The sequence below is a fragment of the Amphibalanus amphitrite genome, unplaced genomic scaffold (assembly GCF_019059575.1).
Source record: "Amphibalanus amphitrite isolate SeventyFive unplaced genomic scaffold, NRLGWU_Aamphi_draft 000756F_arrow, whole genome shotgun sequence".
NCBI lineage: Eukaryota > Metazoa > Arthropoda > Thecostraca > Balanomorpha > Balanidae > Amphibalanus > Amphibalanus amphitrite.
In genome coordinates, this window is record NW_024882250.1 from 48,772 (window position 1) to 75,336 (window position 26,565).

General features: G+C 45.6%; 1 protein-coding gene across 1 annotated transcript in view; it reads left to right on the forward strand.

Annotated features, from left to right (window-relative positions):
- Positions 1-26,565, forward strand: part of LOC122365668 — a 36,851-nt gene that overhangs the window by 3,339 nt on the left and 6,947 nt on the right. The window contains exons 2-8 of the mRNA XM_043337087.1: positions 14,430-15,344; positions 15,806-16,057; positions 18,274-18,398; positions 20,241-20,391; positions 21,539-21,636; positions 22,388-22,559; positions 24,423-24,550. Coding sequence (XP_043193022.1) covers positions 14,430-15,344; positions 15,806-16,057; positions 18,274-18,398; positions 20,241-20,391; positions 21,539-21,636; positions 22,388-22,559; positions 24,423-24,550 — 1,841 coding nt within the window. The remainder of the gene's footprint in view (positions 1-14,429; positions 15,345-15,805; positions 16,058-18,273; positions 18,399-20,240; positions 20,392-21,538; positions 21,637-22,387; positions 22,560-24,422; positions 24,551-26,565) is intronic.

The following is a 26,565-nucleotide window of genomic DNA, read 5'->3' on the forward strand; positions in this document are numbered from 1 at the left end:
GTCAAATCACGGATTGAAATTTTGAGTCCCCCTATTTTTTCTACACCGATCGTCTGATCCGATTTCTGATGGTCGCATTCGATAGCTAGGGTCAGAATCTCGAGTTCCCTAATATATACCTTATTAAAAATATTTGACCTTAAAGGTCAAATCACGGATATTTGACCTTAAAAGTCACATCACGGATTGAAATTTTGAGTCCCGCGATTTTTTCTACACCGATCGTCCGATCCGATTTCTGAAGGTCGCATTCGATAGCTAAGGTCAGAATCTCGAATTCCCTAATATATACCTTATTAAAAAATATTTGACCTTGAAGGTCAAATCACGGATTGAAATTTTGAGTCCCCCTATTTTTTCTACACCGATCGTCCGATCCAATTTCTGATGGTCGCAATCGATAGCTAGGGTCAGAATCCCGAGTTCCCTAATATATACCTTATTAAAAATATTTGACCTTAAAGGTCAAATCACGGATTGAAATTTTGAGTCCCCCTATTTTTCTACACCGATCGTCCGATCCAAATTCTGATGGTCGCATTCGATCGCTAGGGTCAGAATCTCGAGTTCCCTAATATATACTTTATTAAAAATATTTGACCTTAAAGGTCAAATCACGGATTGAAATTTTGAGTCCCCTATTTTTCCTACACCGATCGTCCGATCCGATTTCTGAAGGTCGCATTCGATAGCTAGGGTCAGAATCTCGAATTCCCTGATATATACCTTATTAAAAATATTTGACCTTAAAGGTCAAATCACGGATATTTGACCCTAAAGGTCACATCACGGATTGAAATTTTGAGTCCCCCTATTTTTTCTACACCGATCGTCCGATCCGATTTCTGAAGGTCGCGTTCGATAGCTAGGGTCAGAATCTCGAATTCCCTTATATATACCTTATTAAAAATATTTGACCTTGAAGGTCAAATCACGGATTGAAATTTTGAGTCCCCCTATTTTTTCTACAACGATCGTCCGAACCAATTTCTGATGGTCGCATTCGATAGCTAGGGTCAGAATCTCGAGTTCCCTAATATATACCTTATTAAAAATATTTGACCTTAAAGGTCAAATCACGGATTGAAATTTTGAGTCCCCCTATTTTTTCTACACCGATCGGCCGATCCGAATTCTGATGGTCGCATTCGATAGTTAGGGTCAGAATCTCGAGTTCCTTAATATATACCTTATTAAAAATATTGACCTTTAAGGTCAAATCACGGATTGAAATTTTGAGTCCCCCTATTTTTTCTACAACGATCGTCCGAACCAATTTCTGATGGTCGCATTCGATAGCTAGGGTCAGAATCTCGAGTTCCCTAATATATACCTTATTAAAAATATTTGACCTTAAAGGTCAAATCACGGATTGAAATTTTGAGTCCCCCTATTTTTTCTACACCGATCGGCCGATCCGAATTTTGATGGTCGCATTCGATAGCTAGGGTCAGAATCTCGAGTTCCCTAATATATACCTTATTAAAAATATTTGACCTTAAAGGTCAAATCACGGATTGAAATTTTGAGTCCCCCTATTTTTTCTACACCGATCGTCTGATCCGATTTCTGATGGTCGCATTCGATAGCTAGGGTCAGAATCTCGAGTTCCCTAATATATACCTTATTAAAAATATTTGACCTTAAAGGTCAAATCACGGATTGAAATTTTGAGTCCCCCTATTTTTTCTACACCGATCGGCCGATCCGAATTCTGATGGTCGCATTCGATAGGTAGGGTCAGAATCTCGAGTTCCCTAATATATACATTATTAAAAATATTTGACCTTAAAGGTCAAATCACGGATTGAAATTTTGAGTCCCCCTATTTTTTCTACACCGATCGTCTGATCCGATTTCTGATGGTCGCATTCGATAGCTAGGGTCAGAATCTCGAGTTCCTTTATATATACCTTATTAAAAATATTTGACCTTAAAGGTCAAATCACGGATATTTGACCTTAAAAGTCACATCACGGATTGAAATTTTGAGTCCCGCGATTTTTTCTACACCGATCGTCCGATCCGATTTCTGAAGGTCGCATTCGATAGCTAGGGTCAGAATCTCGAATTCCCTAATATATACCTTATTAAAAAATATTTGACCTTGAAGGTCAAATCACGGATTGAAATTTTGAGTCCCCCTATTTTTTCTACACCGATCGTCCGATCCAATTTCTGATGGTCGCGTTCGATAGCTAGGGTCAGAATCCCGAGTTCCCTAATATATACCTTATTAAAAATATTTGACCTTAAAGGTCACATCACGGATTGAAATTTTGAGTACCGCGATTTTTTCTACACCGATCGTCCGATCCGAATTCTGATGGTCGCATTCGATCGCTAGGGTCAGAATCTCGAGTTCCCTATTATATACCTTATTAAAAATATTTGACCTTAAAGGTCAAATCACGGATTGAAATTTTGAGTCCCCCTATTTTTTCTACACCGATCGTCCGATCTCATTTCTGATGGTCGCATTCGATAGCTAGGGTCAGAATCTCGAGTTCCCTAATATATATCTCATTAAAAATATTTGACCTTAAAGGTCAAATCACGGATATTTGACCTTAAAGGTCACATCACGGATTGAAATTTTGAGTCCCCCGATTTTTTTCTACACCGATCGTCCGATCCGATTTCTGAAGGTCGCATTCGATAGCTAGGGTCAGAATCTCGAATTCCCTAATATATACCTTATTAAAAATATTTGACCTTTAACCCTCGCCCGTAAACGGCGATCTGCCACCTTCGCCCATGCAGGGGGGGGGGGTTGGTGCGACCCCCCCCCTTGGCGTTTGAAAACGGAGCGTCGTAGAGCTTAGCGGAAAAGACCAACGGATTGCTCTCGCCGAGATCTCGCGATTGGTGGTATATTTTTTGGTCCTAGGTCAACATTTGACCTACTTTTGACCGGTCAAAGGTCAAATTTTCGGAAAAATAGACTTTTTTCAACTTTCCGCGGCGATTGCGGCAAAACGGTGGGAGATATCGACTTGAAACCTTCACTATCGTGTTCCTTGATCAATTCTCTATCGTTTGGTATGTATTTCGTTTCCCTAGCTCTAAAAATGGCGCGTTGGGAGCGCCGGAAGTCGGCAAGGTCACAGTCGGCGGCAGAAATTCGAAAAATCAAAATTTAAATTTTTGAAATCTGATTGTATTTTTGGATTTGGAAGGTCCATTTGCTCCCTATAGAAGCTAATATTGCTGCATATTCCCATTGAGGTGACAAGAATTAGCAAAATAGTGGTTCGGGCGCTTTTCAAAAATAGTACCGGACGCTGTTCCTCTTGTGACGTCATAGCTCCGTGACCTGACCTGACCCGGTCAAGTTTCTTATACCATATGATAGCCAATACTTGCCCCAACATGCATGGGAATTTTTTATCACGATCCATCAACCGATGTCCGTACCACCGGCAGGAAACCTCGGGCGTTGGCACTCAGTTTGTGAAAATCCGGCCGGAGGCTGTTCCCTTTGTGACGTCATAACTCCGTGACCTGACATGACCCGGTCAATTTTTTTTTATCAAAAGATGCGCAAGGTTTGCCCCATAAGGTACCCAAAATTTGGCGGCGCTGCGCGCCGCCGTTTTTGCACTATTTCCGAAAAACCTCAGGGGGGGTGCACCAACCCCCCCTACATGGGTGAGGGTTAAGGTCAAATCACGGATTGAAATTTTGAGTCCCCCTATTTTTTCTACAAACATCGTCCGAACCAATTTCTGATGTTCCCATTCAATAGCTAGGGTCAGAATCTCGAGTTCCCTAGTATATACCTTATTAAAAATATTTGACCTTAAAGGTCACATCACGGATTGAAATTTTGAGTCCCGCGATTTTTTCTACACCGATCGTCCGATCCGAATTCTGATGGTCGCATTCGATCGCTAGGGTCAGAATCTCGAGTTCCCTATTATATACCTTATTAAAAATATTTGACCTTAAAGGTCAAATCACGGATTGAAATTTTGAGTCCCCCTATTTTTTCTACACCGATCGGCCGATCCGAATTCTGATGGTCGCATTCGATAGCTAGGGTCAGAATCACGAGTTCCTTAATATATACCTTATTAAAAATATTTGACCTTTAAGGTCAAATCACGGATTGAAATTTTGAGTCCCCCTATTTTTTCTACAACGATCGTCCGAACCAATTTCTGATGGTCGCATTCGATAGCTAGGGTCAGAATCTCGAGTTCCCTAATATATAACTTATTAAAAATATTTGACCTTAAAGGTCAAATCACGGATTGAAATTTTGAGTCCCCCTATTTTTTCTACACCGATCGGCCGATCCGAATTCTGATGGTCGCATTCGATAGCTAGGGTCAGAATCTCGAATTCCCTAATATATACCTTATTAAAAAATATTTGACCTTGAAGGTCAAATCACGGATTGAAATTTTGAGTCCCCCTATTTTTTCTACACCGATCGTCCGATCCAATTTCTGATGGTCGCGTTCGATAGCTAGGGTCAGAATCCCGAGTTCCCTAATATATACCTTATTAAAAATATTTGACCTTAAAGGTCACATCACGGATTGAAATTTTGAGTACCGCGATTTTTTCTACACCGATCGTCCGATCCGAATTCTGATGGTCGCATTCGATCGCTAGGGTCAGAATCTCGAGTTCCCTATTATATACCTTATTAAAAATATTTGACCTTAAAGGTCAAATCACGGATTGAAATTTTGAGTCCCCCTATTTTTTCTACACCGATCGTCTGATCCGATTTCTGATGGTCGCATTCGATAGCTAGGGTCAGAATCTCGAGTTCCCTTATATATACCTTATTAAAAATATTTGACCTTAAAGGTCAAATCACGGATATTTGACCTTAAAGGTCACATCACGGATTGAAATTTTGAGTCCCCCGATTTTTTCTACACCGATCGTCCGATCCGATTTCTGAAGGTCGCATTCGATAGCTAGGGTCAGAATCTCGAATTCCCTAATATATACCTTATTAAAAATATTTGACCTTTAAGGTCAAATCACGGATTGAAATTTTGAGTCCCCCTATTTTTTCTACAAACATCGTCCGAACCAATTTCTGATGTTCGCATTCAATAGCTAGTGTCAGAATCTCGAGTTCCCTAGTATATACCTTATTAAAAATATTTGACCTTAAAGGTCAAATCACGGATTGAAATTTTGAGTCCCCCTATTTTTTCTACACCGATCGTCCGATCTCATTTCTGATGGTCGCATTCGATAGCTAGGGTCAGAATTTCGACTTCCCTATATTATATCTTCTTAAAAATATTTGACCTTAAAGGTCAAATCACGGATATTTGACCTTAAAGGTCATATCACGGATTGAAATTTTGAGTCCCCCGATTTTTTCTACAACGATCGTCCGATCCGATTTCTGAAGGTCGCATTCGATAGCTAGGGTCAGAATCTCGAATTCCCTGATATATACCTTATTAAAAATATTTGACCTTTAAGGTCAAATCACGGATTGAAATTTTGAGTCCCCCTATTTTTTCTACAACGATCGTCCGAACCAATTTCTGATGGTCGCATTCGATAGCTAGGGTCAGAATCTCGAGTTCCCTAACCCGCGCACCGACGGGGGGGGCGGATATCCGCCCCCCCTGAGGTTTTTCGCGAATAGCGGGAAAACCGCGGCGCGTAGCGCCGCGAAATTTGGTATGACTATTCCCTTATCAATTTTACACATGGTGTGCAAGTTTGAACCTCCTACCTTTCAAGGTCAGGTCACCAGGTCACTTTGAATGACCCAACCTCAAGTCACTTTTTTGCAACTTTGTCACCGTGCCAGAGCTACAGTAGATGTCGAAGGCCTTTGAAAGTCGCAGGATGTTATTAGGTCATTAGTAGCTACAATTTGTATATCTCGGAATTTTGATATCGGTGACCTAAGGTCAGGTCAATTTCGCGACCTCCCCATTATAAGTCAATGGGGGAAAAATCAACTCCCTGTTTTTACCACTAAAACGGGTCGGAATGGCCCCATATACCATACATGACTTCATATACGGTCAACCTTCACTACCTTGAGGTCTGTTTTGCTGTTGGGCAGCTGTGAGGTCATGTGACGTCATCAAAGGTCACCAAAGGTTTTTGGCCAATAACTCCGTACAGGAACAAGATACAGACGCGTGGATGGTCTCATTGTGTTCAGCTCGTCAATCCGCATCGAATGATATACATGATGACCTCGAGGTCACGTGACCTGAGGTCAACCTTTGACCTTGACCTTTCGAGGTCAACATATATATCATTCGATGCGGATTGACGAGAGGATCACGATGATGCCCTTAGTTTGTTCCTATCTTGACTAATTCGAAAGTTATTCGAGAAAAACTCTCTCCATATTTAGCGCCGCCATTTTGACTTTTTCGACCCCTGTGACGTCATCTTTGACCTGACCTGAAAATGACCTTAGTAAAAATTGTAGATCTTGACCGTGCGTATCCGATGCCGTTTACCGCTTGTCGCTATCTTGCTTCGTTCTCGAGATCTCAGGGGGGGGGGGCGGTCATCCGCCCCCCCCCCGTCGGTACTAAGTTGGCGCAGACCCCCGTCGGTGCGCGGGCTAATATATACCTTATTAAAAATATTTGACCTTAAAGGTCAAATCACGGATTGAAATTTTGAGTCCCCCTATTTTTTCTACACCGATCGGCCGATCCGAATTCTGATGGTCGCATTCGATAGCTAGGGTCAGAATCTCGAGTTCCCTAATATATACCTTATTAAAAATATTTGACCTTAAAGGTCAAATCACGGATTGAAATTTTGAGTCCCCTATTTTTCTACACCGATCGTCTGATCCGATTTCTGATGGTCGCATTCGATAGCTAGGGTCAGAATCTCGAGTTCCCTAATATATACCTTATTAAAAATATTTGACTTTAAGGGTCAAATCACGGATATTTGACCTTAAAAGTCACATCACGGATTGAAATTTTGAGTCCCGCGATTTTTTCTACACCGATCGTCCGATCCAATTTCTGAAGGTCGCATTCGATAGCTAGGGTCAGAATCTCGAATTCCCTAATATATACCTTATTAAAAAATATTTGACCTTGAAGGTCAAATAAGGTATATATTAGGGAACTCGAGATTCTGACCCTAGCGATCGAATGCGACCATCAGAATTCGGATCAGACGATCGGTGTAGAAAAATAGGGGGACTCAAAATTTCAATCCGTGATTTGACCTTTAAGGTCAAATATTTTTAATAAGGTATATATTAGGGAACTCGAGATTCTGACCCTAGCTATGGAATTCGACCATCAGAAATTCGATCGGACGATCGGTGTAGAAAAAATAGGGGGACTCAAAATTTCAATCCGTGATTTGACCTTCAAGGTCAAATATTTTTTAATAAGGTATATATTAGTGAATTCGAGATTCTGACCCTAGCTATCGAATGCGACCTTCAGAAATCGGATCGGACGATCGGTGTAGAAAAAAATCGCGGGACTCAAAATTTCAATCCGTGATGTGACTTTTAAGGTCAAATATCCGTGATTTGACCTTTAAGGTCAAATATTTTTAATAAGGTATATATTAGGGAACTCGAGATTCTGACCCTAGCTATCGAATGCGACCATCAGAAATCGGATCAGACGATCGGTGTAGAAAAAATAGGGGGACTCAAAATTTCAATCCGTGATTTGACCTTTAAGGTCAAATATTTTTAATAAGGTATATAATAGGGAACTCGAGATTCTGACCCTAGCTATCGAATGCGACCATCAGAATTCGGATCGGCTGATCGGTGTAGAAAAAATAGGGGGACTCAAAATTTCAATCCGTGATTTGACCTTTAAGGTCAAATATTTTTAAGAAGGTATATACAAGGGAACTCGAGATTCTGACCCTAGCTATTGAATGCGACCATCAGAAATTGGTTCGGACGATCGTTGTAGAAAAAATAGGGGGACTCAAAATTGCAATCCGTGATTTGACCTTAAAGGTCAAATATTTTTAAAAAGGTATATATTAGGGAATTCGAGATTCTGACCCTAGCTATCGAATGCGACCTTAAGAAGTCGGATCGGACGATCGGTGTAGAAAAAATCGGGGGACTCAATATTTCAATCCGTGATGTGACCTTTAAGGTCAAATATCCGTGATTTGACCATTAAGGTCAAATATTTTTAATAAGATATATATTAGGGAACTCGAGATTCTGACCCTAGCTATCGAATGCGACCATCAGAAATGAGATCGAACGATTGGTGTAGAAAAAATCGGGGGACTCAAAATTTCAATACGTGACTTGACCTTTAAGGTCAAATATTTTCAATAAGGTATATATTAGGGAACTCGAGATTCTGACCCTAGCTATCGAATGCGACCATCAGAAATTGGATCAGACGATCGGTGTAGAAAAAAAAATACGGGGACTCAAAATTTCAATCCGTGATTTGACCTTTAAGGTCAAATATTTTTTTATAGGGTATATATTAGGGAACTCGAGATTCTGACCCTAGTTATCAAATGCGACCATCAGAATTCGGATCGGATGATCGGTGTAGAAAAAATAGGGGGACTCAAAATTTCAATCCGTGATTTGACCTTTAAGGTCAAATATTTTTAATAAGGTATATATTAGGGAACTCGAGATTCTGACCCTAGCGATCGAATGCGACCATCAGAAATCGGATCAGACGATCGGTGTAGAAAAAATAGGGGGACTCAAAATTTCAATCCGTGATTTGACCTTTAAGGTCAAATATTTTTAATAAGGTATATATAAAGGAACTCGAGATTCTGACCCTAGCTATCGAATGCGACCATCAGATTTCGGATCGGCCGATCGGTGTAGAAAAAATAGGGGGACTCAAAATTTCAATCCGTGATTTGACCTTTAAGGTCAAATATTTTTAATAAGGTATATATTAGGGAACTCGAGATTCTGACCCTAGCTATCGAATGCGACCATCAGAAATTGGTTCGGACGATCGTTGTAGAAAAAATAGGGGGACTCAAAATTTCAATCCGTGATTTGACCTTAAAGGTCAAATATTTTTAATAAGGTTTATATCAGGGAATTCGAGATTCTGACCCTAGCTATCGAATGCGACCTTCAGAAATCGGATCGGACGATCGGTGTAGAAAAAATCGGGGGACTCAAAATTTCAATCCGTGATATGACCTTTAAGGTCAAATATCCGTGATTTGACCTTTAAGGTCAAATATTTTTAAGAAGATATAATATAGGGAAGTCGAGATTCTGACCCTAGCTATCGAATGCGACCATCAGAAATGAGATCGGACGATCGGTGTAGAAAAAACAGGGGGACTCAAAATTTCAATCCGTGATTTGACCTTTAAGGTCAAATATTTTTAATAAGGTATATACTAGGGAACTCGAGATTCTGACACTAGCTATTGAATGCGAACATCAGAAATTGGTTCGGACGATGTTTGTAGAAAAAATAGGGGACTCAAAATTTCAATCCGTGATTTGACCTTAAAGGTCAAATATTTTTAATAAGGTATATATTAGGGAATTCGAGATTCTGACCCTAGCTATCGAATGCGACCTTCAGAAATCGGATCGGACGATCGGTGTAGAAAAAATCGGGGGACCAAAATTTCAATCCGTGATGTGACCTTTAAGGTCAAATATCCGTGATTTGACCTTTAAGGTCAAATATTTTTAATGAGATATATATTAGGGAACTCGAGATTCTGACCCTAGCTATCGAATGCGACCATCAGAAATGAGATCGGACGATCGGTGTAGAAAAAATAGGGGGACTCAAAATTTCAATCCGTGATTTGACCTTTAAGGTCAAATATTTTTAATAAGGTATATAATAGGGAACTCGAGATTCTGACCCTAGCGATCGAATGCGACCATCAGAATTCGGATCGGACGATCGGTGTAGAAAAAATCGCGGGACTCAAAATTTCAATCCGTGATGTGACCTTTAAGGTCAAATATTTTTAATAAGGTATATATTCGGGAACTCGGGATTCTGACCTTAGCTATCGAACGCGACCATCAGAAATTGGATCGGACGATCGGTGTAGAAAAAATAGGGGGACTCAAAATTTCAATCCGTGATTTGACCTTCAAGGTCAAATATTTTTTAATAAGGTATATATTAGGGAATTCGAGATTCTGACCCTAGCTATCGAATGCGACCTTCAGAAATCGGATCGGACGATCGGTGTAGAAAAAAACGCGGGACTCAAAATTTCAATCCGTGATGTGACTTTTAAGGTCAAATATCCGTGATTTGACCTTTAAGGTCAAATATTTTTAATAAGGTATATATTAGGGAACTCGAGATTCTGACCCTAGCTATCGAAGGCAACCATCAGAAATTGGATCAGACGATCGGTGTAGAAAAAATAGGGGGACTCAAAATTTCAATCCGTGATTTGACCTTTAAGGTCAAATATTTTTAATAAGGTATATTTTAGCGAACTCGAGATTCTGACCCTAACTATCGAATGCGACCATCAGAAATAGGATCGGACGATCGGTGTAGAAAAAATTGGGGGACTCAAAATTTCAATCCGTGATTTGACCTTTAAGGTCAAATATTTTTAATAAGGTATATATAAAGGAATTCGAGATTCTGACCCTAGCTATCGAATTCGACCTTCAGAAATCGGATCGGACGATCGGTGTAGGAAAAATAGGGGGTTTCAAAATTTCAATCTGTGATTTGACCTTTAAGGTCAAATATTTTTAATAAAGTATATATTAAGGAACTCGAGATTCTGACCCTACCGATCGAATGCGACCATCAGAATTCGGATCAGACGATCGGTGTAGGAAAATAGGGGGACTCAAAATTTCAAACCGTGATTTGACCTTTAAGGTCAAATATTTTTAATCAGGTATATATTAGGGAACTCGAGATTCTGACCCTAGCTATCGAATGCGACCATCAGAAATTCGATCGGACGATCGGTGTAGAAAAAATAGGGGGACTCAAAGTTTCAATCCGTGATTTGACCTTCAAGGTCAAATATTTTTTAATAAGTTTTTTTATAAGGAAATTCGAGATTCTGACCCTAGCTATCGAATGCGACCTTCAGAAATCGGATCGGACGATCGGTGTAGAAAAAATCGCGGGACTCAAAATTTCAATCCGTGATGTGACTTTTAAGGTCAAATATCCGTAATTTGACCTTTAAGGTCAAATATTTTTAATAAGGTATATATTAGGGAACTCGAGATTCTGACACTAGCTATCGAATGGGACCATCAGAAATCGGATCAGACGATCGGTGTAGAAAAAATACGGGGACTCAAAATTTCAATCCGTGATTTGACCTTTAAGGTCAAATATTTTTAATAAGGTATATATTAGGGAACTCGAGACTCTGACCCTAGCTATCGAATGCGACCATCAGAATTCGGATTGGCCGATCGGTGTAGAAAAAATAGGGGGACTCAAAATTTCAATCCGTGATTTGACCTTTAAGGTCAAATATTTTTAATAAGGTATATATTAGGGAACTCGAGATTCTGACCCTAGCTATCGAATGCGACCATCAGAAATTGGTTCGGACGATCGTTGTAGAAAAAATAGGGGGACTCAAAATTTCAATCCGTGATTTGACCTTAAAGGTTAAATATTTTTAATAAGGTATATATTAGGGCATTCGAGATTCTGACCCTAGCTATCGAATGCGACCTTCAGAAATCGGATCGGACGATCGGTGTAGAAAAAATCGGGGGACTCAAAATTTCAATCCGTGATGTGACCTTTAAGGTCAAATATCCGTGATTTGACCTTAAAGGTCAAATATTTTTAATAATATATATATTAGGGAACTCGAGATTCTGACCCTAGCTATCGAATGCGACCATCAGAAATGAGATCGGACGATCGGTGTAGAAAAAATAGGGGGACTCAAAATTTCAATCCGTGATTTGACCTTTAAGGTCAAATATTTTTAATAAGGTATATACTAGGGAACTCGAGATTCTGACCCTAGCTATCGAATGCGACCATCAGAATTCGGATCGGCCGATCGGTGTAGAAAAAATAGGGGGACTCAAAATTTCAATCCGTGATTTGACCTTTAAGGTCAAATATTTTTAATAAGGTATATATTATGGAACTCGAGATTCTGACCCTAGCTATCGAATGCGACCATCAGAAATTGGTTCGGACGATCGTTGTAGAAAAATAGGGGGACTCAAAATTTCAATCCGTGATTTGACCTTAAAGGTTAAATATTTTTAATAAGGTATATATAAGGGCATTCGAGATTCTGACCCTAGCTATCGAATGCGACCTTCAGAAATCGGATCGGACGATCGGTGTAGAAAAAATCGGGGGACTCAAAATTTCAATCCGTGATGTGACCTTTAAGGTCAAATATCCGTGATTTGACCTTAAAGGTCAAATATTTTTAATAAGATATATATTATGGAACTCGAGATTCTGACCCTAGCTATCGAATGCGACCATCAGAAATGAGATCGGACGATCGGTGTAGAAAAAATAGGGGGACTCAAAATTTCAATCCGTGATTTGACCTTTAAGGTCAAATATTTTTAATAAGGTATATATTAGGGAACTCGAGATTCTGACCCTAGCTATCGAATGCGACCATCAGAAATTGGATCAGACGATCGGTGTAGAAAAAATAGGGGGACTCAAAATTTCAATCCGTGATTTGACCTTTAAGGTCAAATATTTTTAATAAGGTATATATTAGGGAACTCGAGATTCTGACCCTAGCTAACGAATGCGACCATCAGAAATCGGATCGGACGATCGGTGTAGAAAAAATTGGGGGGACTCAAAATTTCAATCCGTGATTTGACCTTTAAGGTCAAATATTTTTAATAAGGTATATATTAGGGAATTCGAGATTCTGACCCTAGCTATCGAATGCGACCTTCAGAAATCGGATCGGACGATCGGTGTAGGAAAAATCGGGGACTCAATTTCAATCCGTGATTTGACCTTGGAGATGACCTTGAAATTTGAAATGAATACGATATTCGGAATCAGCGTCCCAAACTGCATCGGATAGGTTGGGTTTAGTTTAAATTCGGACTCGACGCTGAATCCGTCGCGGAATACGACGCTAACTTCACGCACGTCAGAAACCCCGGGAGAACAGCCTCGCCTCTGGAAATTTATGTAATGAGCAACATAGGAACAAAGATATATAGGAAAAATGCTAAATAGGTAGGTACATGGGACATATAGGTGTAAAGGGAAGCTCACAGGTAAACGATAATTCAGTCAGCATACCTATTTTTGATCGATAAAGATCAGCGTGATCTACGGAAGGTTATGGGAACGGCGCGAGATGACCGCCAGTAAGAAATATCCGCCGGTCATTGCCCATGACGTGTCCAATGTCCATGGATATAGGCACTTATATAGCCTCTCTGCGTCGTTGAAGTACTTGCTCCGACGCGACCAGCCGACTAGAGCTGGTAGTTTCACGGGAGTGGGGCTGGCAGCTCAATTTTCGGGCCACCCGTCCGGTGACGTCATCCATGCACCAGCAGCTATAGCTCCGTGTTTGAGGGCATTGATATGCGGGATGTTTATGATATAAGGCAGGTCTTCGAATTAGCTCCGAAAATGCCGTACATTTTAAACGACAAAGCTAGCCCTCGCCCAACGGCTCTTAGCCGGGGGCCGCTAAGTTGCCATTGGTGCCCTAGCTGTAGATCTGTATCAGTTCCCGGCTCAAATCAGTGGCGGCTCAACCATGACAGACCCGGTGAGGTCAATCCGACGTCAGTTATTTCGTAGAGTGCATCACATGCACCAACAGAGAAATGCATTAGGACCGGCCCTTATAAATTAACACCAAAAAAGCGACATAAAGCTCCTCGCAAAGGCAAGAGCAACGGCACCCTTGGCAAAGAAGCGTGGACAAAACAGTTTTCTGGCCGGTTTTTCCGCCGAGTCTCCGCCTCTGGGTTCTTTGTGTTCATTCACAATGGCCACTCCGTCTAACGAATCAAATTGGTATCATTTGTTTTGGGCGTCAGCGGCGCCGCGGCGCCCCTCGCTCGGCGCCCGCCCCTCCGATGGGACGCGGGAGGGCGGCCAGCGGGACCCTCCGGCCGGCGGGGACAGGAGGGAGGCAGACACGACGGAACACAAGACGGGAGGGAACTCCGCGGAATGCGGCGCCTCGATTGGTATTCAAATAATCCTCTTTATCCAGTGTCAGTTGCGTCAAAGCGCAGCTTCATTTTCAAATGGTCGATCAGGTTTCATTAACGAGACTTACACCTCGGATTACAATGCATTATCGGCTTAAATAATTCACACACCTGCTTCCTCAATAAGTTCAATTTACATGCGAGCTGCCAGCATATTTCGGGGTTTCAGTAATGTATGTACCCGTCGACACTGTTACCTGAATTTATTCCGCACCGTTCCCATGGTCTAATGTGACAAATTTGTCGGACGTGTGCTGTGTTTCAGCGGCGGCAGAGGTGGCGCCGACAGCGGATGTCGCCGCCGACCTCGAGGCACCGCCCCCGGTCTCCGAGGGAGAGCTGCCCTTTCTGGACTACGAGGACCCTCCGGAGGATCCAGCAGGGGACGAACTGACCGCCGAGGTCACTGACCCCGCCGGAGAAGAGCCAGGACCGGAGATTGTTGAAGGTGAACAGCCTGCTGTGGTCGAGGACGATGGTCTTGAGGACGATGACATCCTGAAAGATCAGCCGGATGACGCTGCTAGTGAGACTCAAGAGAAGTCTGAAGATGCAGCTGGGCTAGCAGAAGAAAAAGAGACCGTGGAGTTGTCAGAAGTGGAGGACCGGCTATCACACGAAGAGAAGGAAGAAGCAACTGCTGAAACTCATCCTGAACACTCTAAGGAAGGTAGTGCGGATGTGTCTGATGCTGAATTTGATAGTCACCATGAAGTGCTGGAGCAGCCCCTAGAAGAGGGTGCTCAAGGAGAGGAAGAGGATCATGAAGGAAGCACTGACGGTCGGAAGAAGGAATCTGAGCCTGACAACTTCGAGACTGGCGACCATCATGCACCGGAAGAACGGCTTCAAATAGACGTCAGCGAAGAAAACCAGCAAACGTCTCATGATCAGCACGAGGACTCTGAGACTGATCACGATCCCGACACAGACGCTGATGACGACACAGCCGATTCTGGCGAGCAGCTGCCGTCTGAGCTCTGGTCGCCATCCATCCATGTTGCTGCTGTGGAGGTCGGCAGCGCTGAGCCGGTCAGAGACGAGTCTGCAGCACCTGCCAGTCTCCAGGCGCCGTCATCAGGAACGTTCGACTCCAGCGCCCTTGCCAGCGCACCAGTGGAATTCAGCGTGAAGGAGGGGGGCTCTCTGATCCTGCCCTGTGGCTCCGCCATGATGACAAGTGAGTGGCGATACAGAGTTAACCTCTCGGGCAAACCGTGCCTCCCCATGCCAGCCTCTTTAGGCGCGCGGTGGCCTGTATGTACATTGGTGATGTTTAATGTATTTACAGAGTGTAGATACATGTACCGCGTCCGCCGCCAATGCAGTGACTGTCCTGGCCATTGGACTGTCAGCGGACGCGTGTCGCGGTGTCATTTTGCCGACCACGCCCCGTCTGTGACACGCCATCAGGCGTCCCTCGGTCGGGAGCACGACCCTGTTGCCACTCGTATTACTGTTACGTGAGCGTTATCATAGACAGAACCACCTACACAACAGTGCATAAACATATGGTAATGTAAGAACGTAGAATGTCTTGTAAATGACTAGCGACGGTCATTGTAGCACTAGAAGCCTTTCTATGAGCTGAGCACCTAGCAGATGTGCCGCACTGACCCGTCTGCCCTGGTCCTCGGTCAGAGAGCTCGGTACGCTGGTACCGGTCCGGCCGGCCGCTGTTCCAGGGGCAGAGCTCCCTATCTGCAGACGGTCGCCTCCATCTGCTGGCCGACGGCAGTCTGCGGCTGACCTCAGCCTCCACTCAGGACGACGGCATGTTCACGTGCCGGGCGTATGGCGACGAGGGCGCCTTCACGGAGACCAGCCACCGGGTGCACGTGAGGAGCAGAGAGGAGGCGCTGAAGGAGGAGGCCGGCAGGACCCTGGGAAGTGGTGAGTGCCGCTGTTGTGACAATGACTAAACCGGGAGCAAATCTGTGGTTGATAGCATGGCACTTGGTTTCATTTCCTGTATATCTAGTTAAACGTCTCCCATTCGCTCGTTCGTACCACTGGTAAATTTGTTTTATTCGGTCGATATGTGAGTGAAGAGACGCATTGTTCAATGGCCTCATAAACACCTTCCGATGCTACATGCATTACTAGTGAAATTATATCACTGAAACGTACACACCTTCCACTCTGTTTTATCGGCAAGGCTCAGCAGAGGGGATCCCTGGTGTCCTGATCGGGTGATTCAAAAGCAAGCCCCGATAAAACGTCCCGGGAATTCTTCGGGCTCCATTGTGGTTTGAAATTGGTAATATTATATTTCGATAAGGGAACAAGTGTGACAGGCACAAAACTTCCGATGTAACACCCATCTGTTCTATTATAATCATAACTATAATTATCACAATTACAATTAACATAACTTTGAGGCGGGTACTTTTTCGCAAGAAAGGGGTATACGATGTGAGGCGGCGTTTGTGTTATCACGGTCATCTCCTATAGCCCGTGACGTGGATAATTTAATGGTTGGTGTAATTGTCAATTCTCTTTTGTTACAACGGGTTATCGCATCTGTTTAATAACACCAATTCAATTAAATGTATCGGCCTTTTGTAATAAGGAATTATAACAAGCGTTTTGCAACGTGACGTAATATGGCTGTAAAAAAAACTTTGGAATAACTAAGCATTCATAATGGCAAACGCTATAAAAAGCGGATGATTTCCCTACCATTTATGTCATGGAGGCCGAACAGCTGCAAAATGAGCCATCACCGTCCGGAACCCATGGAATGGACTAACCGTCGAGTCTGTTTGGGATGACACCAATCCTTCCAAACCCGACAAATCCTTATCGTCATCGCATAAAGCAGCTGCATGAAACTCAACTCTGTGTCGATGGTTCTATAGCACATTTTATGGTGAATTTCAGACATGTTCGTCAATTGTAGTTTACTTGGCGTTCATGGCCATTGTTTACTTGGCAGCCATTGCTTAAGCAGAATTCTACCGTCCGCAGATCTAAAACATTGCCGCGAAGCGCCCACTGGGCGGCGGCCATCCTTTATCCCAGGCTGTTCCGTTTATTTCCTGCAACACTCGCGTTTCGTGTGTGCCGACCGTAATCATAATCGAGTCTGTGTCTGCCGTCTATTGTTTTATCGCCGGTTCTCGCCCCTAAGTCGCGTGCCATGCCCTTTCTCTGAGACAATGCTGCCGTGCATCGAGCCAGCTCCGTCGCCCGCCAGCTCGCCATCAAATGAGATTGAAAGCTGTTGTTGGTCTCGCCATGTAAGGCAACTGTCGCGACGGACATCACTTTTCACTGGAGTTTGTCCGTAAGAACTCCATAAGGGTTGTAGCCCCCATGAACTCCACTGGCCTGGAGTGCTCCTGCCGGCGCGTTCCACCCCCCGTGCTGTCTGTCTGCCTGGCTGTGGATCCACTCCGCCAGCTGCCCCGACCTTGACGTGACCGGGGGCAGCTGCGACTGGGACCTGATGACGTGGCTGATAGACACACGAATACCTGCACGGATGCTTTCCAATCCGCTCACGGTACACGGTATAATAATGATATGATCACTGGTAGGTAATTAGACTGACGAGCACGATGCGCTCTTCCCTTTATTCGCTCAATTTAGATCGCAATGATCCATTGAATCTTTCATCTTTATACAGACATTCCTGGACAATTTTCATCCATTCAGGTTGCTGACCACGTGTTGCAGGCGTGTATTATCCATATGTTTTAACTTTTACAGCAATGCATTCATGCATATTGCAGCATTCCACAATGATGACTAGCTCGAATTTTCGAGGTCCTTCGACCTGCATAGTAAGCACTACACAACAAAACAAAATCAAACCCACCGAACAAAATCAAACCCACCGAAACTGGGCATTGAAGCAAGCGAGTTCTCTATTCAGAATGTCCGCTGTCACTTACCATTGCCACAGATGCTAAAGAGCACGTATTGTCGTAGATACTGTCACCGTCCCCGTCGCTGTTCCCTCTTCATTTTTGCCGTCTCTGTCGCAGCTACACTGTTTCCACCGCTGACCGTCGCCATATACTGACTGCTGTTACCCCTGTCGCCTCCTGACTGTCGCGTCCCCTGTCCTGTCGCCTGTTGACCGCCCCCGCCCCCATTTTCAGCCCCATCCCTTCAGGTGGTCACCGAGCCCGCGGATGGCGTTAGGATCGTGGAGAGGGATGAGGCCACCAGCCTGTCCTGCTGGGCGCCCGGACAGCCCCGCGCCACAGTTACCTGGACCAAACAGGTGAGGGGTGCTCCCACACCATCCCTGTCGGATGGAAACGTCAAGCCGGGGAGTCAGTCTAGAGCGTCAGCGAGCAGCACAGAGAGTCAGCGAGCCAGGCTAGAGCGTCGACGAGTCCGGCTGACGGAGCCTAGAGGGAGACCTTTCGTTAGATAAACTTCTTTCCCATTAAAATAACGCTCTTTGTTTTACTACATGAATGATGCTATAGCCTGTGTTTGTTTGTTTGTTTGGATGATACACATGTTTTTCTGTCACACGGACATGATCTCATGCCTTATCTTCACATGCGGAACTTGGTGCCGTAGTTTGCAATAGTGAACTCGTGCAAATTTAGACACGATATGTGACCGTCGTATTGTCCAATTATGCACTCTAAGCTCGTTGTTACTGTTGCATCTATTCAGGCTGAATAACTATTTTACTACCACATATGTGACGATATCACTTCTAAATGACGTCTTAGTGGGTACTTGAACAATATCTTAAACGAACTTATGGGCGCGGATGGGCGCGGAAATAGCTAATCTCGGATTAAACGAAGGCACTCGTGTCAGAGTCATTCGCTCATCCGGTCTTTGCTTGCGGTGCACGAATAGAATGAGGTGACCGAACTGGTCGAACGATTAAAAGGTAGCTAGGAGAATGCAACGATTTTGCTTACAGACCAGCAGGGTTGTTTGTTCGCGCTCGACAGTCTTTTACGGGCAAACTCTGAAACCCTATGGAGACGGTGAACCATCTAACGGTGTTCGTATGTGAAATGCGGTCCTTCGAGTCATTATTATCGATCCTTATCGTCAAACAGTTCGCGCTCGCTGTGTCGGCTGCCTACTGAACTATCTTATTTATTTCATTGGTGACTCTTTCACATAGAAGTACGCTAATCGTGGGGAACAAGGCGTGTCACTCACCGGGTTTTCGGTTCCCAGCTTATTTTGACGTTATTACGTCCAAATGGGACTGCAGTGTCCCAGAATGTCATTTCTTCGATGGGATTACGTCATGATAATTCAGCACAAAATTTATCAAAAGGATAAAGGAAGGATTCACATGAGCACGTTTTCCAATGCAAATAATGTGTCATCCAACAGTGCCCTAGCACAAATCTGAAATCGATGGGACTGTCTTTTGAGTCATATTCTATCTCACGAAGCAGGCGTCTTGCTACAAGTTCTATCGATTTAGCGATTTTTTCGTCTGTCCTAGTCAACTTAATATTTTCGTCGTCATGACGTGTATTTAAAGCACATTCTATCAATCTTAACCGCAAATCGCTCAAAGGTAAACTGCCCAGTAAAAATCGTCTGCTCATCTTTCATGCCACAAACGTACTCGCACCATTTAACAGAGTCTACCATCTGCACTCGCTCCAATCGCTTGTAGATCGTTTACCGATGGACAGTAGCGGCGTTTTAGCACGATGAGAACCCGTCGACCCTGAGCGGCAATAAGCTAAAAGGGTCCTCGGGGCGCCGCCGGTGCAGCGGGCCAGCAATGAATGGCGCGCCTCGGCCCTGTTATGGCTGTGTGGTGACATGCGATCCAGGGATGATCCCTGGCTCCGAAGGTCAAGGATCACACCGGAACGGGAAGCCAGACGAGTGGTCTGACAGCATTGGGGAGGAATGTGAATTCCTCACGATGCAATCTGTTTAGCAAGTGTTAGCATCACGTAGTCTCAACAATCGCGTTTTGATGGATTATCTAGTCTAAAGCGTCTTCCAGACATCGACTGTTTCTCCGATTCCATAGCCCGTGTCTGTAACTATACATATGTAGAAGGGCGCACCTGTTTCCCTCGGTACACAACGCCAACTGACAGTCCGTTTCTGCTCCCAGGAGGGCAATCTGCCGTACGGCGAGTCAATGCTGAGAGGACCCCGACTGGACATTGGTAAGGTGATGCCGGCCCATCGTGGAACCTACCGCTGCACTGTGACCACTGCCGACAATAGGACAGAGACCCGCACGTTGCTGCTGCAAGTCAACTGTGAGTAACATGGGTTAGCTGTGGGTGACACGGGTCAATTATGAGCTGTCAACTGTGAGTGACACGAGTCAACCGCGAGGGGCGCAGGTCAACTGTGGGTGACACAGGTTAAAAATGTTGCAAAAACATGACATAGGCAGAGGCGGAGCCTTTCACATTACCACATATCAGAAAATTATCTGTGTCCCTGTTTATCAAATATCAATTCTAAGAAGTCCACTTGGTCTGATACGGTGATCAAGTAGTGCTGGTCAATTTCATGTAACCTGCAATGAGATAAGAATCAGTGTCAGCAGGCCATCGTTGTGAAGCACCGTACCTAAATGGCTCTCCTGTTCACTCAATAATCAAGTGTCCTCCGACTTATCAGTAGATATCTACAGTCACTCATTCACCCGTGTGAACTATGAATGAATGTAAACCCGATTGCTTTTTTACATTTTCACACTTGGAGACCGCGTCTACCAACGCGAATCTCAACGCAAATCCCCATGAGTCAAAATTTCGTGGTCACTCAGTTTACGGGATTGCAACCTATTTAATTATTTATTTATGCAAGATACGAAAATGGAACTCAGAAATAAAATCACTCGGACGCTCCTTTATGCAGTGCAAGTCCTAAAAGAGCCCGTCTGCATAACGTCCGGCGACAGTTGCGTTGACAAAGTCCCTCATGCAGAGTGCCCGAGAGTGCTAAGTCACTCCTGCCTCCCCTCTCTCCCGTCCCCACACCGGGCCGTGGACCGACACCCCCGAATTAATCGTCGCTCTGCGCCGACGCAACCCTCTCTCGGGCGCACGCTACGTCAACAGTTTTTTGTCGGACGTCCTCTGATGTGACAATTTGCGGCTGGAGCCCCCAGCGGTCGACCATTAGGGCGCATGATGAGTCGAAAACGCACATAGGACTTTCTAGAGCTGGTGCGATGTTGGGGCGTTAGGCGAATGATTTGCTATGCTGGCATTAAAGAAAAACTTATCTGCGTCTTACCAGCAACAACACGATACCACGGATTGTACTGTTGATTTACACTGATGTAATAATAATTGCACTGTATTACTTAAGTGCATTGCAATCACCACCCGCCTAATGCTGTGTGTATTGTGCAGTGCGTAGTTGACTGTTTTGCCGCCTTTATGTGCTCAGTTGCTCCGGAAGTGACCGCTCCGGAGCCGGAGGTGCACTCGGGAGAGGACCACCAGGCGGTCCTCAACTGCCGGGTCGAGGCCCACCCGCCGGCAAAGGTAAGCGTATTCACACCAGCCAGAATAGGTGAGTTCTCTTACCTCTTACACGTAACCTCGTTCAGATATCCTACACAAGCAGCTTTTTGGAGATCTGGCACCCATGCACAGAGCCAGTTAGTTTATCATGCAATGCGTTGTTATGAACTACACAAAGTGTAGAAGCGCACTCCTACCGACATCAACGCTTTCTTGATTTTCGCCGTCAATTAACGGTGCATAAGGCCTTGTAAGCACCGACCGACGCATCAACGACAGCACATGAGCCGATCATCCATTTTCGTCATCACCATATACCACACGCAGTCGGCAATACATCTTCCTCGGCCGTCTCCAATACACAGCGCGCCGTGTAACGGTGGATACGCGAATCTCACAAATAGGGTCGATTGGTAATGTATGCGCCGTGCCGTTTCGGGCACCTCTGGACCGCGGGGGCGGCGATCCGTCTCCATTTCGCCGGGTGAGTGTCGGCGGACCGGTCTCAAACTGTCACCACAAACCTGTCATCAATCCGACCACAGGACCGCCGCTGGGAAACGGAATAATCACCGCCTCCTTCGCCGAGGGTGACGGATCGCTGCAGACGCTCCGACACGGTTCTAACATGTTCTGGTACAAGCAGAATGCCTAAATTCAGCGTCAATGGTACACCCAATGGACATATGGGAAGTATACCATCCTAGACCTCATGTGGCTTTGAACGCAGTACCTATAACCAGTGACCTCTCGCCACCGTCCCACCCTGCAGGTTCACTGGAGGCGGACCAGCGGCCGTCCGCTCCGGCCGGGTCACCACCTGCAGACCCAGGAGGACGGCATGTTCAGGCTGACAATGCTGGTCGAGTCCGAAGACCTGGACACGTACGTCTGTGAGGCTGAAAACTCGCTGGGCAGAGCCGAGGCGCCCGTCGTCCTCACAGGTGGGTGGGAGAGAAATCATCAGGTGATCACAGAAAAGTCACGGTGACCTCAGAGACATTCAACGTGACCTCAGAGCTCAGTTGACCTCGGAGGCATTCAGGTGACCTCAGATGCATTTAGCGTGACCTTGCAGACACTCAGTGTAGTCTCGGGTGACCTCAGAGACTCTCAGGTGACCTCAAATGTACCAGGTGGCTCAAGAGGCACACATGGGCCTCAAGTGATGAGGTATAGGGCCAGAACAGCTCCGGACTCGGTAAAAGACATTCAACGTTTTCCTCTACGTCTTCTAAGGAACTCGTTACTTCACACCTTTCGTTTTCTTGAAAACCCGAGCCTCGTGAGCTCCTTCCGCACTTCATTCCAGCCGCAATTTACGATTTTCTTTCCACCGTGCGACTATATGTACCTCCTCCCTGTGGACCACCAAACTCTGGCGGCGTTTGTGATCCCATCGTGCACCGAACCATCAAACCGCAGCCGAGTGGTCTTGGTCTGACCACTGGCCGGAACATTGCACATGGTCTCGCCGACCACTGGCTGCGATTTCACCCTGAACGACGCCGACGCACGCAATTACTTTGTTAGGTGCGTGGGAGCAGCAGGAGCGGGGGGGGGGGAACAGGGTGGTATTCTGATTCCGGCAGCGGGCCGGCTGAGGGGAGAGTGGGCCCGGAAATTGCATCCGGTTATGGCGGTGCGTGTGGACTTGGGAGGGGACATTACCTACCCGCGTCCCCCGTGATCATATTCACGTGGTGACAGCTGCATTGCCAGGATCCCGACGATTTAGTGGTCACTGCAATTAGATACGAACATCCGGCCTTCCTATAAGTTTTGTCTACCCATTTCAGAACAAATGAAATGGGAGTTGATAATAGTAATCAGCTGATAAGCCGTTGGTCACATTCCATGACATATAATTCGGCGGATGATGCGACGCATCCGTTCCTCGTTTTGATGGACCGATGCAAACTTTCTCATATAACTTTGTCATTCATAACATGCCTTTGTCTTATGTCCATCCCCAGCAAAGCTCGGTAATGTTAGACCACCTGCTGCTACGCCATTTTACGACGAAGATACCGGTGAACCGACCCGCACCCGTGAATTGACGCCATTTACAACCTTTTCCTCTCCGTTTTGACCCATGTACACCTCAGTGCACGCCTCTCCTTTTTTCGTGCTGATGTCATCCTAGCCCCGAGCCATTGTCCCGCAAATCTCATACCATGCACCGATGGTAATGACATATTTATTGCCGTATGAGGTCATATGAGATTCAACTCGGCTTTATGTTGATTCGATTCATGGTGATACCGTAGTTGATCAGCAGTTTATTGTCCAGACCTTGTTTGTTATGTGCTGTGTTGCATTGCACTTTTGTTTACCCTTATTTGGTCGTGGAGGTGCATTTACGTTCCACAATAAATGGCTAAGCAATTTTTTGCATGGCGTCTTTTTGTATTCGTCCTTTGATTAGTTTCGTGACATCTGCCGATAGTTCATGTTTCGAAGTCGATGCATTGCCAAGGTTTGGTCCGTTTGCTTTACTTTATGGTCATCCACAATACCTAAATGTCGTACCTAAAGTGTTTAGGCTATTCCGGCTGCTGTTTTGTAAACCAGCCTCAGATGCCGTCAATCGTCTGTGGCCGCAGGTCGGCCCGAAGTGACGTCACCCTACTGTGACCGGCAGGTCAGCCCTTACACCCTCTGTGACCGACCCGGTCGAGTCGTGGTGACGTCACGCCTCTGTGACCGGCAGGTCGGCCCGGTCAGCCCGTGGTGACGTCACGCCTCTGTGACCGGCAGGTCGGCCCGGTCGGCCCGCGATGACGTCACGCCTCTGTGACCGGCAGGTCGGCCCGGTCGACCCGTGGTGACCTCTCCAGCCCGCGGCTCCGAGTCTGAGACCTACACACTGCGCTGGTGGGCCCCCAGCTTCCCGCCGCTGATGGCCTACAAACTCATCTACCGACGGCGAATAGTAAGGCTGAGTGCAATCGAGCAGGCTACATCATACGATCATGTATATCATGTATACATCAACGATCATGGGGTCTGGAAGTTATCCTTACCCGCCTTACCTTTAACCATTTCGACGCTCAACATTACCGAAATGACAAGGAGAAAATCACGATGACGCCACTCGGAACGATATCTGATTCGTTCGTTTGAACGATTGATCTAATTCGTGAAATTCGTTTCACCAGGGAGACCAAACTTGTGCATGACTGTCTCGATTCATTAGATATTTTGGTGCCGTTAGGCGCACAGCTCTATCGGAGCCACTAACAGAGCCCCAAGTGTTTCTCCGAAACATCCGTATAATTTCCCCATTTCCCGAAGTGCACCGCTGTCGAGGTTCGGCGTGGCCTCTCAGTGACACTTGTCTCGCGGAGCGCTGAGTCAACTGACTCTGTGACTCACCAGCCCTGACTCAGCCCTGACTCAGCTCGACTCTACGGATGTGCCGCATACCTGGCGTCCTCAGGCGACCTCCAAATGACCTGGGCCGCGACTCGGCCGGTCAGTGATACCACTCTAAAAGCTCGCAGTGTGCGGGGGAGGAGACAGGCGGATGATGATACCACCGCCGCCGCTCCTACCTGCCCGGCGCGGCCCGTTCAGGTGAACGGTGATGACGCCGAGCGATGACGCCGCGTGATGACGTCGATGACGGTCTCGGGTGACGGATGGCGGAGGTGATGTCGGCAGCAGTCGCACGAGACAGTGGCAGGAATTCCGCCCACTAAGCCGTGATTTAAACCGTGATTTAAACAGCGACTTCGGGTGGGATTTGAATAGCTAATGGAGCGGTGAATGTCAGAGGAGAGGCGGTAACACAGTCTGACAGAGTCGCAGCATCGGCAGACCCGTCACCCACAGGGGGATCGCTGCATTGAGTGCATATTCTTATACACGGCTTGAGGCTTAGCGTTGAATACTACGGGTATTTATGCCGTGCGGGATTGCCTGCAACAGGAAAACACTAGTAAACTTGGCATTTTAGAGCTTCAATGTTGCTGCTTCCGATGAAATGCTCATTCGTTGGACCTTTCCTGACTGCTCGTCGTATCGTCAAAATACCATAATTGACAGCCAGTTTACAATCTTCACATCACAATGTGCCTGTTGCGTCGCGTTACAACCGCTGCACAGGCGACAGTCTCCTCCAATTTTGCCGAGCGTCGCGTTAGGCATGCGACAGTCGCCACCTAACCAGCACCTTGCGGCTGGCGGTGTCCCATAATCCGCGCCGGAAGCGTGAGTGCCGAACATTATCATTAGCTTCCTCCCACAATGCCAATGTCTCTTTCCACGTAGCGGTTTTTACGGCCACCTGGGGTTTTGTCATTCATGGTGGTTCGCGCACCGCCGACATGTCTAAAAGTTCGCCGCACTCGTACAGGCACGCCCCAGCCCCGTGGCAACGCCCAAACCGCTATTTTTATCGGAAGGAAGTTTTTGAGGTCAAAAATGATTTGGAGACAGGAGAAGCTAAGAAATTATGTAACCTTTGATTGTCTCTTTTTGGAAGATAAAGAATTCAATTTGAATTGTTGATTGATACGCATTTTACACATTTTTTTTTTTTCAGATTCCCAGTAAAGTTGCCATTTTATGGCTTAAAAATACAGGTGAATCGACGAGTGTTTCATAAATTGTGTTACTTTTAGTGAATGAAGTACTTCGCAAGAGCAACAATGCATGCCAGAATTAGAGCTGACATGTCAACATTGAACTCTGACACAGATTGTTGTGACTCTTATAGACTGTATGCGGTTGTTTACTGTTATCAAAGGGCTGCGTTGTTCGGATCACAATAACCCGTCCTGTATACCGTCCCTATCTACTCCTGCCATTCCCGACCAATGCAGTGCGGAACACCGAGCCACCCTTCCGTGTCGCAGCACCCCACGGTCACGAGTCACGACCTTCCCCCTGATGACCTCACTTCAAAGCCGGCCGCTGCGGATGTGCCCCCCCCCCCTGTGCACG